This window comes from Cydia strobilella, chromosome 19 (genome assembly GCF_947568885.1).
Source record: "Cydia strobilella chromosome 19, ilCydStro3.1, whole genome shotgun sequence".
Classification (NCBI taxonomy): Eukaryota; Metazoa; Arthropoda; class Insecta; order Lepidoptera; family Tortricidae; genus Cydia; species Cydia strobilella.
Window position 1 is genome coordinate 10,782,537 of NC_086059.1, and position 12,706 is coordinate 10,795,242.

Below are 12,706 nucleotides of genomic sequence, written 5' to 3' on the forward strand. Positions count from 1 at the left end.
TGTAGGTAGATACAATGCTACATTCAGGAAGAGTGAATTTCCTTATTGTAGATCTAGAGGTAGGTTTTGTAGCGACGTAGGACTTACCGACGTTAAGCATTTGAGGAAATTTTTTTTGCTGCTTGCGTAGAGCGTAGATCATCCGGTCATATTGTGTGTGCTGATTTTCCATCTTATTTTAGTGCTTTACCGGTTGTATTATAAGTGAGTGGGTTCTGTTTGGCTACATACCTTATACTAAAATATTATAGCGAATAGTAGCCTTTACTAAACTACTACTAGTAGTACTAAAGAGACTGTCACATTTGACCTTCTAACTCTGAGGTTAATTTTTTTTTTTTTTTTTTTTTATCAAACAAGTTAAACAGTATGACAGTAAAATACCAAACCACTGCTAACTTACAGAGAAAATACAAAAATAAAAAGAAACAATATACAAATAATCACAAATTACAATACTAACATTTAAAAATAAATAATTAACACATTTTAAACAGTTGAAGGACGTGCATCCATCTTCTCACAAAACCTCAAACATTCATCACGCACTCTGCCTGCAGACAAATCACACTGAGAGGCTGATGCAAGGAGCGCATTCAAAAGGAGCAAGGAACGAACCAGAGGGGAATTCCTACGCGATACAGTACGCAAAGCCGGGACTGCCAGGAGACAACGGTCACGAGGTCTGAAATCGATTCTGGTCCGCGAGGGAACGTACAGACGTACCAATTGCTCCGCCAGTTCGATACAGTCCGACTCCCCGCGCAGGATACTGCAAGCAGTAGTGAGAAGTGCAAAGTTACCCCTTACCTCCAGCGAGTTGAAACCCAGTATGCCTAGCAAAAATTTGGTTGGGTATAGAAACGGATAGTACCCATACATTTTTTTATAGAGGAACCGTAAGAATACTTTTTGCACTCTCAATATCTCATAATAACTTAGGCAGGTACACCTTCTTGGATATTTTTTTTAATTTATTAGGGTATTAGGGTTATCTTAAGCGATAAGACCGCCTATTTTCTGTCTCTATATTTAACTGTTTTTCTTTAAGATTTTTACTGAGGTGTGCCAATAAAGAGTATTCTATCTATGTTCTTGGTGTGTTGTGTTCACCTATTATCGGCGCATGATGAGAAGACAGGGGGTAGTTTCCTATAAACTAAGTATCTAAATAAAAAAAGGTAAGTAAATCACAGCTTTTATTGCAATGAATAATTCTACAATTGTAAAATATAATTCCATTCGTGTTTGACACCAATCGTCCGTGTATCACAATGCTTAACAACAATATATCGTTTTTGAATCCTTTATTTTATTGAAAATGTACGAATCATTTTTGAAGGCCCCATTTTCGGGTAAGTGAAGACATATATATGTTACTTAAACTAAATGACAATGTTTGTAGCTATCTTAATGATACATCGACCTATAATATATAGGAAATACAGATTCGAATACGTAAGGGAGGAGTACCGTTTGTGGCCACGAGTACCCTTTTTGGCCAATTAAAGTCTAAACTTTATAAAATTAATTTATTCATTTCATTATTTACTATTACAAACTCAGTTCGATACAACATAAAGCTTTAAAAACTTAAAATAAAGATTATATTCGCACTTAAACTATCGTGAGACATATTTCAAAATATTTATCAGTACGGTTTTTACTCACTACGAGCGACGAGGCGGGCGGACCGCCGCCGCGGACACTCGTGCCTGAGGATGGATTCCCAAAGAATCCGAAACATGTCGCCAAAAGCGACTAAATAATAGTGAGTAAAAACCGTACTGATAAATATTTTAAAGATTATATTAAAATAATAGTTTGCTATATATATTATAAAAATTTTACCTATCCAAAAAGGGTGCTAAGTGGCCAAAAACAGTACTTCTGCCCCATTTCATAATATTCGCAAGTAATTTAGGTATAGGTAGGTATTAAACGGTGACCAATAAGCGCTTGACATTAGTCCCCGGCAAGCTCGGTTCTCCATACAAACGTAAGTTACCCTCTCATTTAAAACGACTAGCTAGATTGCTCTGAAACTTTGTACTTACAATAGGATAAGGTATATCTAGGTCTGTAATTAGCTTATGTAGCTTCAGATGCAATAGTAAAAAAAATCAGCGAATTTAATTGTATGTGCAAAGCTTCATTACAATCCAACACGTAGTTTTAAAATGAGAACGAAACTCCGTTTGTATGGGAAGGTGAAATTCGGCCGAGCTTGCCGGAGAACCAGTTCAATAAAATACATGTATAGTTAAGTATAAAGGATTCAATAACATGGAAGAAAAGCGAAATTTAGCAATAGACAAGTAGATACAAGAGTAACAAGATTCTAGAACATTCAAGATTTTAAAGATTAGTAGGTATAATATTTACTTATATACATATTTAATTAACTGTAATATTGTCACGACGTGTATTCACTTTTTCTTAAACTTGGCAGTCCTTATATCCTATCTCAATATTATTTAGCCCGTATGCAGTGCGACTGATGATTCGTAAAAGGCGCGGGGTATTCGCGACGCATTCGTCAAATCTGGGCGCACCGCACGTTAAGAGCCAACAGGAGTGGTAATTTCTCCATACAAACGTACTCGACTGTTTCCTCCCTGGTTTTTGAAGCTAGAGGAATGATTTTTTCAACACAGATTAATATTGTCAATATCTGTGTCGGTGTGTTTTGCTTTTTTTGATATTTTTGTTTTTTAAGGCGCTAGAGCCCTTCAAACATGGCCAAAAATGGCCTCACTGACTATGCCGCAATGAGAGGCGTGGTATTCAAAACTGGTATCAATTAGCCAAAAAATCAAAACAGTCCGACACAGACAATTTCATAATCATTTAGATTTCCAAATTTGGTTACGATTGCTTAAGTTTTGGAGGAGGAAACAGTCGAGTACGAAACCTCGATTTTTGAGATTTTTACGCAGGATTTTTCGCCTAAGCTGCAGTTGTCCTTATCGCACTAATTTTAGGGGCGGGGTCAAGTTTCTAAATACGTACACGGACAGAAAAGTGATGGGCAATAGTCGACATTGAAAGTCGATAATCTAGTGATGTGATAAGTTATCGATAAACCATAACAAAGTCGCGATTTGCCTCTTAGTAGGCGAAGTAAGTAAAGTGAGTATGCACGTTGGCCTCAGGGGATATCGTTTAACACTATTTATTATTCCTTGGTTCATACAAAGCTGAGCTGACGCACTAGCTACGAGATTAAGTCCTGGCTACCCCCCAAAAAGGGAGGGGAAAAGTCGGCTTCTGCGGTCCAGTTTGCCTCTATTTCTACCTATCTCTTGATATGAGATCAAATTTGGTATAAATTTTGTGTAAATTAGGGACGAATAATTTATTTTAGAAATAATAGTTTCACATTTTCATACACAAATCTGAATATACGAATGAAAAATTAAAACTATATATAATTTTTGGTCACAGATTTGCTCTTTAGAAGCAAATTGTGGTGATTTGCACTAAAAATTAATTACACATTTAGTTTATTCATTCTTTATTTAGAAAAGTATCAGTTCTAAGTACGTATTATTATATTGCTTTATATTTTACAATTTTCACTATTATTCAAAAATTTATTTTAAACAAAGTATTAATTTTATTAAAACTTTTGTGACGTGATCTCATGAAAGGGGCTCCACGAGGCGAAATACTTTTTACGCCAATTATTTACTTTTTTTTTAATTTACAACAAAGACGAAAGTTCGAAAAAAATGTGGTTACTTAATAATTGCCTAACTTGTTGAAAAATAGTTATTTGTTATACAAGGGTGCAAAGTTGTATTTTACCCGCGAGTGTAGAATTGAAACACAAGCAAGCGAAAGGATTCTATAGGTGAACCACGAGCGAAGCGAGTGGTTCTAAAATAGAATCCTGAGCGTAGCGAGTGTTTCAACACACGAGAAGTAAAATACATTTGCGCCCGTGTATAACACAAAACTTTTCACCTCACTATAGCGAGGAAAATGCAACATCCACAGGCGTTAGATCATCTTCATCACTGGAATCACTCATTTCTTAACGATATTATAACAGAAAACTCTGGAAGTTGTGTATTTTTACGCGAGTCGGTGAGAAAAGTTTTTTAGTAAAAAATTTGTTGACAATGTTGACATTTCTGACGTATGAAATGTCAACGATGCGTTTTGAAATTGCATCGACTCAACTTGTGCGTTCAGAATTATATTTAACATCATTATAAAAAAACAAACGTTTCTTATGGAATTTTAATGTTTATGACTTAAAATCATTAAATAAAGCTAAATTTGGTATTTTTCATTAGATTCTCAAACCATTTATTTAATGATAATTAATATCGAACGAATCATTATCATGATTTACGTTTTGTTATCTGTCAAGCTACTTAAACAAGCTCCATCCAAGGTCAAATTACTTTCCCTACTAGTGGATAAAACGCGTTTTTCCCCGCTTGTATTGAAGGATAAAAGACAACTTTCCGAGCTAGTGAGGGGAAAATTACTTTACATAATATCAATTTATAACCGTAGTATATTCCATGATATGTTTTAAATACACCATATTATTTCCTAATTTTTAAAAGAATATTTAATACCTTTAAAATAATATCTGTCTGTCTGTCTGTCAATCTGCCTGTCCGTATGTCACCAGGCTGTATCTCGTGAACCGTGATAGCTAAAAAGTTGCAATATTTACGGATGATGTATTTCTGTTGCCGCTATAACAACAAATACTAAAAACAGAATAAAATATTTTTTTAAGTGGGGCTCCCAAACAACAAACGGGATTTTTTGCCGTTTTTTGCGTAATGGTACGGAACCGACTCGCACTTGGCCGTTTTTTGTTAATAGCTTTGAACTTTTTTTATGTGGGAATAAACGCTTCGAATACATTTTTCTAGACATCATTCTGAATCCAATGAGGTATCATACGTATTTTTAGGAGTTAGTATCTCTATTAGTGGCAGCCGTACAAGCCCAATTTCAAAGAAAAACCGCAAATCGATGTACAGGTTAGCCGTTTGGCACACGCATACTAAGAGGTCAAAACAAAATTTTTGACCCGCAGTTTCTAAAAAAAATCCCTTAGGAGGGGTATGCTGAAACATTTTTTTTGTATGAAAAAAAAAAAGATATTTTTTTCCAAAAACCTATCGTGTGTGGTATCATACGAAAGGGCTTTTTGAGGCGATTCTAAAATTATACCACATCATTACATTTTAGCCATTTTTTTGTAAATTAAAACAAATAGAATTTTCAAAACACACCAAGTTTGGGGTCAAGTTAAAGGGTTAAGTAGAACTGTGTCACTATGTATTGAAAAAAAAAACTAAATAAATTTTTTATTGCTTTTTTGGGGTTACATATGAGGATATCACGTATCATTTGTACAAAAAAAATCAGCCATATCGTATCTGGAGGAGCCCAAACTTGGTATGTTTTGAAAATTCTTTTTCTTTCTTTCAATTTAAGAAAAAACCGGCCAAGTGCGAATCGGAATCGGGCGCCGAGGGTTCCGTACATTACACAATTTAAACAATGTATTTTTATGTGAAACGAGAGTGAAAGGTAAATTGCGGTTTACGATTTATAACGTATTAAAAAAAACTACTAACTAGATCTCGTTCAAACCAGTTCTCGGTAAAAGTTGGCAAGGTAATGTACATCATATATTTTTTCAGATTTATCATTCTCTTATTTTAGAAGTTAGAGGGGGGGTTACACATTTTACCACTTTGGAAGTGTCTCTCGGTCTCGCGCAAACTATTCAGTTTAGAAAAAAATATATGAGAAACCTCAATATCATTTTTGAAGACCTATCCATAGATACCACACACGTATGGGTTTGATAAAAAAAAAAATTTTGGGTTTGGGTTTGTGGGTTTGGGTTTGGGTGTTCTAAGTATGGGGAACCCCTAAAATTTTTTTTTTCCTATTTTTGAGTGAAAATCTTAATGCGGTTCACAGAATACATCTACTTACCAAGTTTCAACAGTTCTTATAGTTTCGGAAAGAAGTGGCTGTGACATACGGACGGACGACAGACAGACAGACATGACGAATCCATAAGGGTTCCGTTTTTTGCCATTTGGCTACGGAACCCTAAAAATGGCTAAAATGCAATGATGTGGTATATTTTCAGAATCGCTTCAAAAAGCCCTTTCGTATGATAGATGAGAAGTATACGATAGGTTTAAAAAAAAAGTTTTTTTTTTATACAAAAAAAGGTTTCAGCACTCCCCTCCTAAGGGAATTTTTTTTAGGAACTGCGGGTCAAAATTTTTGTTTTGACTAGTATATACGTGTACCAAACGGCTAACCTGTACATCGATTTGCGGTTTTTTTATGCGAACAGCTTACACTATTTTTTTCACCACCTTGAACCTTTTGTAGACTAGACTATTGTCCCAAAATATTGGGCGACGACCGGTCGTCTGGCCTAGGAGGTAGTGACCCTGCCTGTGAAGCCGATGGTCCTGGGTTCGATGATATGATATGATGAGCACAGATATTTGTTCCTGAGTCATGGGTGTTTTCTATTTGTATTTAAGTATTTATATATTATGTATATCGTTGTCTGAGTACCCATAACACAAGCCTCCTTGGGCTTACCGTGGGACTTAGTCAATCTGTGTAAGAATGTCCTATAATATTGATTTAATATTTATTATTTATTTATTTATTTATTGGGTTTCATATTTATTCCGATCAGAATTAGGAGCTCTTCAATTTATACCTATTTTTATCAAAATCTGACACATAAATAAAAAAACGGACCATCAATAAAACTGTATAATTACATCAAAGTAAGAAATATCACATGTCACATGTTTCTTTATTATGATAATTTTATCTAACCTGAGGCTTTCTTTTTTTCTATTCAACGGAGCCGGAGAGCGGCAAATTTGTTTTTCAAGACGCTTGCTCGAAAAGATCTTATTTCATGCAGGTGTACTGAAGGGAAAAGGCCTATATTGTTCCCGCGGGAGTTATAGCTTTCTTTTTTAATTAGGTATGTCACTAATTCATACGAACCAAGTAAGTTATAAGTAAAATACTTTGTTTAAAATCAAGGTATAAGGGAGTTTAACTTTTAAAATACTCACAACTATAATTTAATATTTTTGTTTATCATATTTAAAAATATTTAATTGGATTAATTTAACAGCCGTTATCTTGTATGTTTTTATACAACAATGTTTTCTTGTATGTCCATGTTATGTTATGTTTTTTTACTATTCTGTAACTCGAAATGTTAATTAGATTGCAGGTTGTAGAAGGATATTGAATTTAGTTACTAAAAACGCGAGTGGCGTGAGGCCGGCGAGGAGCGCAAATAACGTGCGCGTCGGTGTGCGTGCACCACACACACTGGGATAGTCCCTCGGTACGCGGTACCGCCCCCGTCAGCGCGACGACGATATTCTCTTTCAAATCTCAAAATTGAGTTTGGTCTCGGCTCCTGTTGGCTCTTAATACTGGGATACAGATACAATAATGTTCAATGTCCAACATGTCCATGTCGGCGGCCGATCGTAAGATCAGGCAGATCGTAATGTTCCTGTGTAATGTTTTGACGTTAGCCACATTAAAGTCATTATTCATTAAACCAATAAATATAGGCAGTCGGATAGGTTCGTTAGGTTGCTTTCAGATGCCCGAAAGGCAAACTCTCCAGAAAACGGACTCTCGTCGACTTAGGGAGCGAAACAAAAAAATTCACGTTTCACGATATGCCTAGGAATTTCACGATCTGCCTGATCTTACGATCGGCCGCCGACATCCATACCTTTGCCTTCTAAATCTTCCATTTGGTATCTTCATCGGAGGGACTCTCGACTGAAGAGGCCCTTCACCATAGCCCCTACACGCCGTAAAAAAAAGTCTGACATGATTAGGGCGTTTGTGCCAGTGGCGTAACTAGGGGGAGGCAGAGGGGCAAGTGCTCCGGGCGCCATCCAAGGGGGGGCGCCAAAATGGGCAAAAGGCGGCAACTATAAGTAGCGCGAAAACTTTTGTTAGTCGTCAGGGGGCGACATTTGGTGACTGCCTCGGGCGCCATATCCTCTAGCTACGCCCCTGGTTTGTGCACTTCAAATATTTTAGGTACAATTTTCAAATTAGCATATATCCAACTAAAGAACAAATCAAATTATTTAATAAAATATTTTTTGATTTGTGTTTTTTAAGTAGTAGTAGTCTATATATAAACTATAAACTGAAATAGATAACATACACTAAAAAAAAAAATTACCAAGTCCACCGGTGGCCGAGGCGGGAAACGAACCCGCGTCTTCAAGGTTACGCGGTTATTAGTATACGTATTTCAAGAAATGCAGGTAGCGCATACATATACTTTCACGGTTTCATGCAAGTATAAGTGGAGTAGGTATTTATAAAGTGAAGAACTGTGAGTAACAGGATGTCTCGCGATACTCGCGATAGTGCACTAACGCTCTTAAGAATCTTATTCAGAATATTTTTGTTTATTAGGTACATCCATACTAATATTATAAATGCGAAAGTCTGTCTATGTGTCTGTCTGTCTGTGTGTTACCTCTTCGCGCTTAAACCGCTGAACCGATTTAGTTGAAATTTGGCATAGACTAGAGTTCCGGGGAAGGACATAGGATAGTTTTTATCCCAAAAATCATTCCTTAAGAGGGTGAAAAGCGGGGTGGAATCATGGTGGAATTGAGATAATTAATGAATTGCCTGATAATTTGTGTGCATATTATGCTCAAATTGAATGATTGCTATTAGACTTTCTCCAGGCGCTAAACTTACTCTAGCTGCTAGCGGTAGCACTATTAGTTATTCTGTGCTGCTAGCTAGTTACTGGTTCCATGCAGACGTAGTCGCGGGCAAAAGCTAGTATAATTATATACCTGATATTACGATGTTGAGATATTATGTTTTCCCCTCACTAGTTCGGAAAGCCGTCTTTTATCCTTTAAAACAAGCGGGGAAAAACGCATTTTATCCACTAGTGGGGAAAGTAATTTGACCTTGGATGGAGCGTGTTTAAGTAGCTTTTGACAGATAACAAATCGTAAAACGTCATAATAATGGTTCCTTCGATATTAATTATCATTAAATAAATGGTTCGAGAATTTAATAAAAAATAACAAATTTAGTTTTATTTAATGATTTTAAGTCATAAACCTTAAATTCCATAAGAAACATTTGTTTTTTTAAATGATGTTGAATGTAATTCTGAACGCACAAGTTGAGTCGATGCAATTTCAAAACGCATCGTCAGAAATGTCAACATTGTCAACAAAAAAATTTTCACCGACTCAAACACGTAAAAATACACAACTTCCCGAGTTTTCTGTTATAATATCGTATTATCGTAGAAAATGAGTGATTCCAGTGATGAAGGTGATCTAACGCCTGTGGATGTTGCACTTTCCTCGCTATAGTGAGGGGAAAAGTTTTGTGTTATACACGGGTGCAAATGTATTTTACTTCTCGTGTGTTAAAACACTCGCTACGCTCAGGATTCTATTTTAGAACCACTCGCTTCGCTCGTGGTTTAACTATAGAATCCTTTCGCTTGCTCTTGTTTCAATTCCACACTCGCGGGTAAAATACAACTTTGCACCCTTGTATAACAAATAACTATTTAACCCTTTAACGCTACATTAGTACACCTCGAGTTTAATGGTAGAAAAGATAGAATAATACCTAGGTCACCCATATAGAACATTAATTTCCGTTTTGCTGACGTTACGAAAGTTAAATTTAGGATAAGTATAAAGAATCTAAGTACTGTAATTATTTAAAAACACTAAAACTCTAAATTTAGTTTACGATTTTTTACTTACATCAAAGTTTTAACAAGAGACAAAAGTAGAAATTGCTTTTCTAATAGGTATATTAGGTAGGTTAATTGTACAACTTGGCCAAAAATAATATCTGAAACTAGGTACATAAAGTAGTTGTTATTGTCAAAATTAAGCACAAGGGACACAGAAGCGTTCGAATATTTTCATACTTTTCATAGTCGCCAAAATTCTTTGAGTATGCACAAGGTAATTTAACCTTTTAGACGCCAATAACCGATATAAACGCACCGTAGGTTCAACGAGCAACATAGACCTACATGCATATGCATAAAGTTCAATTTTAGTTTTGACACTTCGGTGACGCGGCGTCTGGATGACAGCTTTTGTGTTTGACACGGCGTCGAAAAGGTTAAAAAAATGTATCGCGGCACACTATCGTCGAAACGACCTCATTTGCTTATTCTGATGAGACATAGAGCTCTGTGCTCTTTCAGCTTTTTCAAGTAATTTCTCTAGTTTTACTGTTTGACCCGTCATTTTCTCACCCGCTTCCTTAAAAGCCGCGGCCGTGGAGTCGTTTTTCTGCATCGTTTTCAAATCGTCTAACGCGTTGTTTAAATTGCCGCCATCTTGAGAATTTCCCGCGCGCGGCGTCATCTCGTTGTCACTGGGACCAAGGTCTTGGTTTATAGAGCCTAGCTCGGTCCTGGCTGGGACAGAATCTTTGTCGTAGTTTGTTTGGCCGACGTAACTCTGTTCGCTAGAGTAAGATAAGTTGTCTTTCGCTGATAGTTTAACGCGAAAGAAGTTTGTTAAGCTACCGCAGACGCCCTGGAAATTATAATTTATAATTATGCAAAATATGTAAATTCATATATATTAATCTTGTCAGTAGAAAAAGGCGCGATTTTCAAATTTTCTATGGGACGATATCCCTTCGCGCCTACATTTTTTTTAATTTGCCGCCTTTTTGTACTGACAAGATTTGCTTGACCAGCTATATTTTACATGGGAATACTCAATCGGGCCACAAGTGAGGGTGCTTTTTTGCTTGTAAACGCTGTGGATGTGATGTCCGTTGTGGACTGCTGTGCATGTCGCACGTAACTTCAGAAACGACTCTTTAAATTCACTTCGCATTAAATATGATGAACAGTCCCATAACATAGCCCACAGTGACATACCTGTGCCCTGTTTATCAAAAGCTTGTAACTTGTAAGACAAGTGGAAGTCCCTTTTTAACAAAAGCTGTCAAAAAGTGACATCCGCTTGTATTACAAGTTACAAGCTTTTGATAAACAGGGCACTGGGGTCCGTTTCTCAAAAGCTTGTAACTTGTTATATAAGTGGAAGTCCCTTTCTAACAAAAGCTGTCAATAAGTGACATCCGCTTGTATTACAAGTTACAAGCTTTTGAGAAACTGGCCCCTGGCATACATCATACAAATAACGATACCCACTAAGTCGTGAGACTTTACGCTTAGCTTAGTGCTCTGTGTACGCATATTTTGTGCGTGGATGGGTCGACACGTCAAAAATATGTTTCGATTTTACGCCTTATTTCAAAGGAGTAAGGTAAAAAATGTAAACATATATTTGACGTCGCGTCGACTGTACAGTCGAGTTCATAAATATGTATACATTTTTCACCTTATTGCAATGGATTAAGGTGAAGAAATGTATACATGTATTTATGAACTCGACTGTACGTCGTACGGCAGTAAAATTAAGCGACAATGTCCTAAGGTACAGGATTATGTAATAATGATAAAACTAAAGCCCCAAGTTTAAGATTTCATGAAGTAAATGTAAGTCCCACGGTACCACAGTGCGCTGTCTCCACAATTTCAAGAAGATTGATGCAAAGTAAGTAGCAAAGAAGTGTAAATAAAAGTCGGCTAACTGTTCCAAATAGAAAATATAATTAACAATTTTACTTAAGTAATACAGGTAAGGCTTTTTCTTTTTTTGTTTGAATAAATGAAAGCAAGCGTTTTAGTTACAGACTTACCTTCAATCGATTAATTTTCGTTTGCGTAGAATTTAAAATTGAATTTAACTCATTCAGACCACCACCAGTTTGCTGAATATTTTCATCTAGCATGGCTGTATCCTGAAAAATAAACAAAAGAAGTATAGCGCAGCGCAGTAAACGCACTAATTAGAATACCTAGTTAAAATTTAGTGCTAAATTTTTTATAAACTACTAGCACTTCCGTAACACAAAAAAACTATGTTACCTCATTGATGGTGGTCTTGATATCCACTTCTTCAAATTCCACTATGTCCAAGTGTTTATGTTTTTCTAAAAACTCGTCTTTGTCAGGTTTGGGCTGACCAAACAGTTCTGCCCGAATACACGCATCTTCATATGCCTTTAACGACATTTTCACAACTGGTGGTGAAAACTATTTTTTTATTTAGGTTGGGACGACTTTTCCAGTCCTTGACCTAAATTTCCGTCAGATGTGTATGCGAAAAGTCACAGACTGGGATATTATCCATTGGGATGCTTGACGCCTTAAAATAGGCGGGTTACATGTCTAAGTTATTGATTTCTTCGCTTAGATGAGTTTGTTACATGACTTTAGGTAAAGTATTTGGATTCTGAATTAATGTTACGTAAGATTCTTGAAACAACGTTGCCATTATAGTTTTCGTTCATTACATTCTCTTAATATTAATAATCAGTTAAGTATATCGCAGTGGTTCAAAATCGGATCATTGTCCAAATTTACCGCTTCAACGGAAAATCACAGTGTTGTCAGTTTTCGCTGCTTTTAATGTTGCTGTCTTGAATGTAAAAATACGCTCCCGACGAAAAGTCGATTATACAATGGTTTTGTCCTGTTATTTAATTATTAAAAAAAATCTAATGTTTTTTTTTAAGGCGCGACTAGAGAGTCTTAGATTTT

The 12,706-nt window shown here is 36.1% G+C and overlaps 1 protein-coding gene across 2 annotated transcripts; it reads right to left on the bottom strand.

Annotated features, from left to right (window-relative positions):
* Nucleotides 1–7,515: 7,515 nt before the first annotated feature.
* Nucleotides 7,516–12,357, bottom strand: LOC134749983 (uncharacterized). 2 transcript variants are annotated; one of them, XM_063685020.1, is made up of 4 exons: nt 12,032–12,357; nt 11,803–11,904; nt 10,337–10,622; nt 7,516–7,864 (listed from the first exon to the last, which is right to left on the bottom strand). In XM_063685020.1, the coding sequence occupies exons 1-4, from the start codon at nt 12,176–12,178 to the stop codon at nt 7,821–7,823; spliced, it is 579 nt and encodes a 192-aa protein (XP_063541090.1). In that variant the 5' UTR covers nt 12,179–12,357; the 3' UTR covers nt 7,516–7,820. The 2 variants fall into 2 exon arrangements, with proteins under 2 accessions (XP_063541090.1, XP_063541089.1); XM_063685019.1 differs by lacking the exon at nt 7,516–7,864 and having other exon boundaries at nt 10,215–10,622.
* Nucleotides 12,358–12,706: the final 349 nt, after the last annotated feature.

Coding starts and splice junctions, on each gene's coding strand:
- LOC134749983 (XM_063685019.1), bottom strand. CDS start 12,178: ATGTCGTTAAAGGCATATGAAGATGCGTGTATTCGGGCAGAACTGTTT. Junction 11,905..12,031: donor TCAAGACCACCATCAATGAG/GTAACATAGTTT, acceptor TTTATTTTTCAG/GATACAGCCATGCTAGATGA. Junction 10,623..11,802: donor CGAAAATTAATCGATTGAAG/GTAAGTCTGTAA, acceptor TATAATTTCCAG/GGCGTCTGCGGTAGCTTAAC.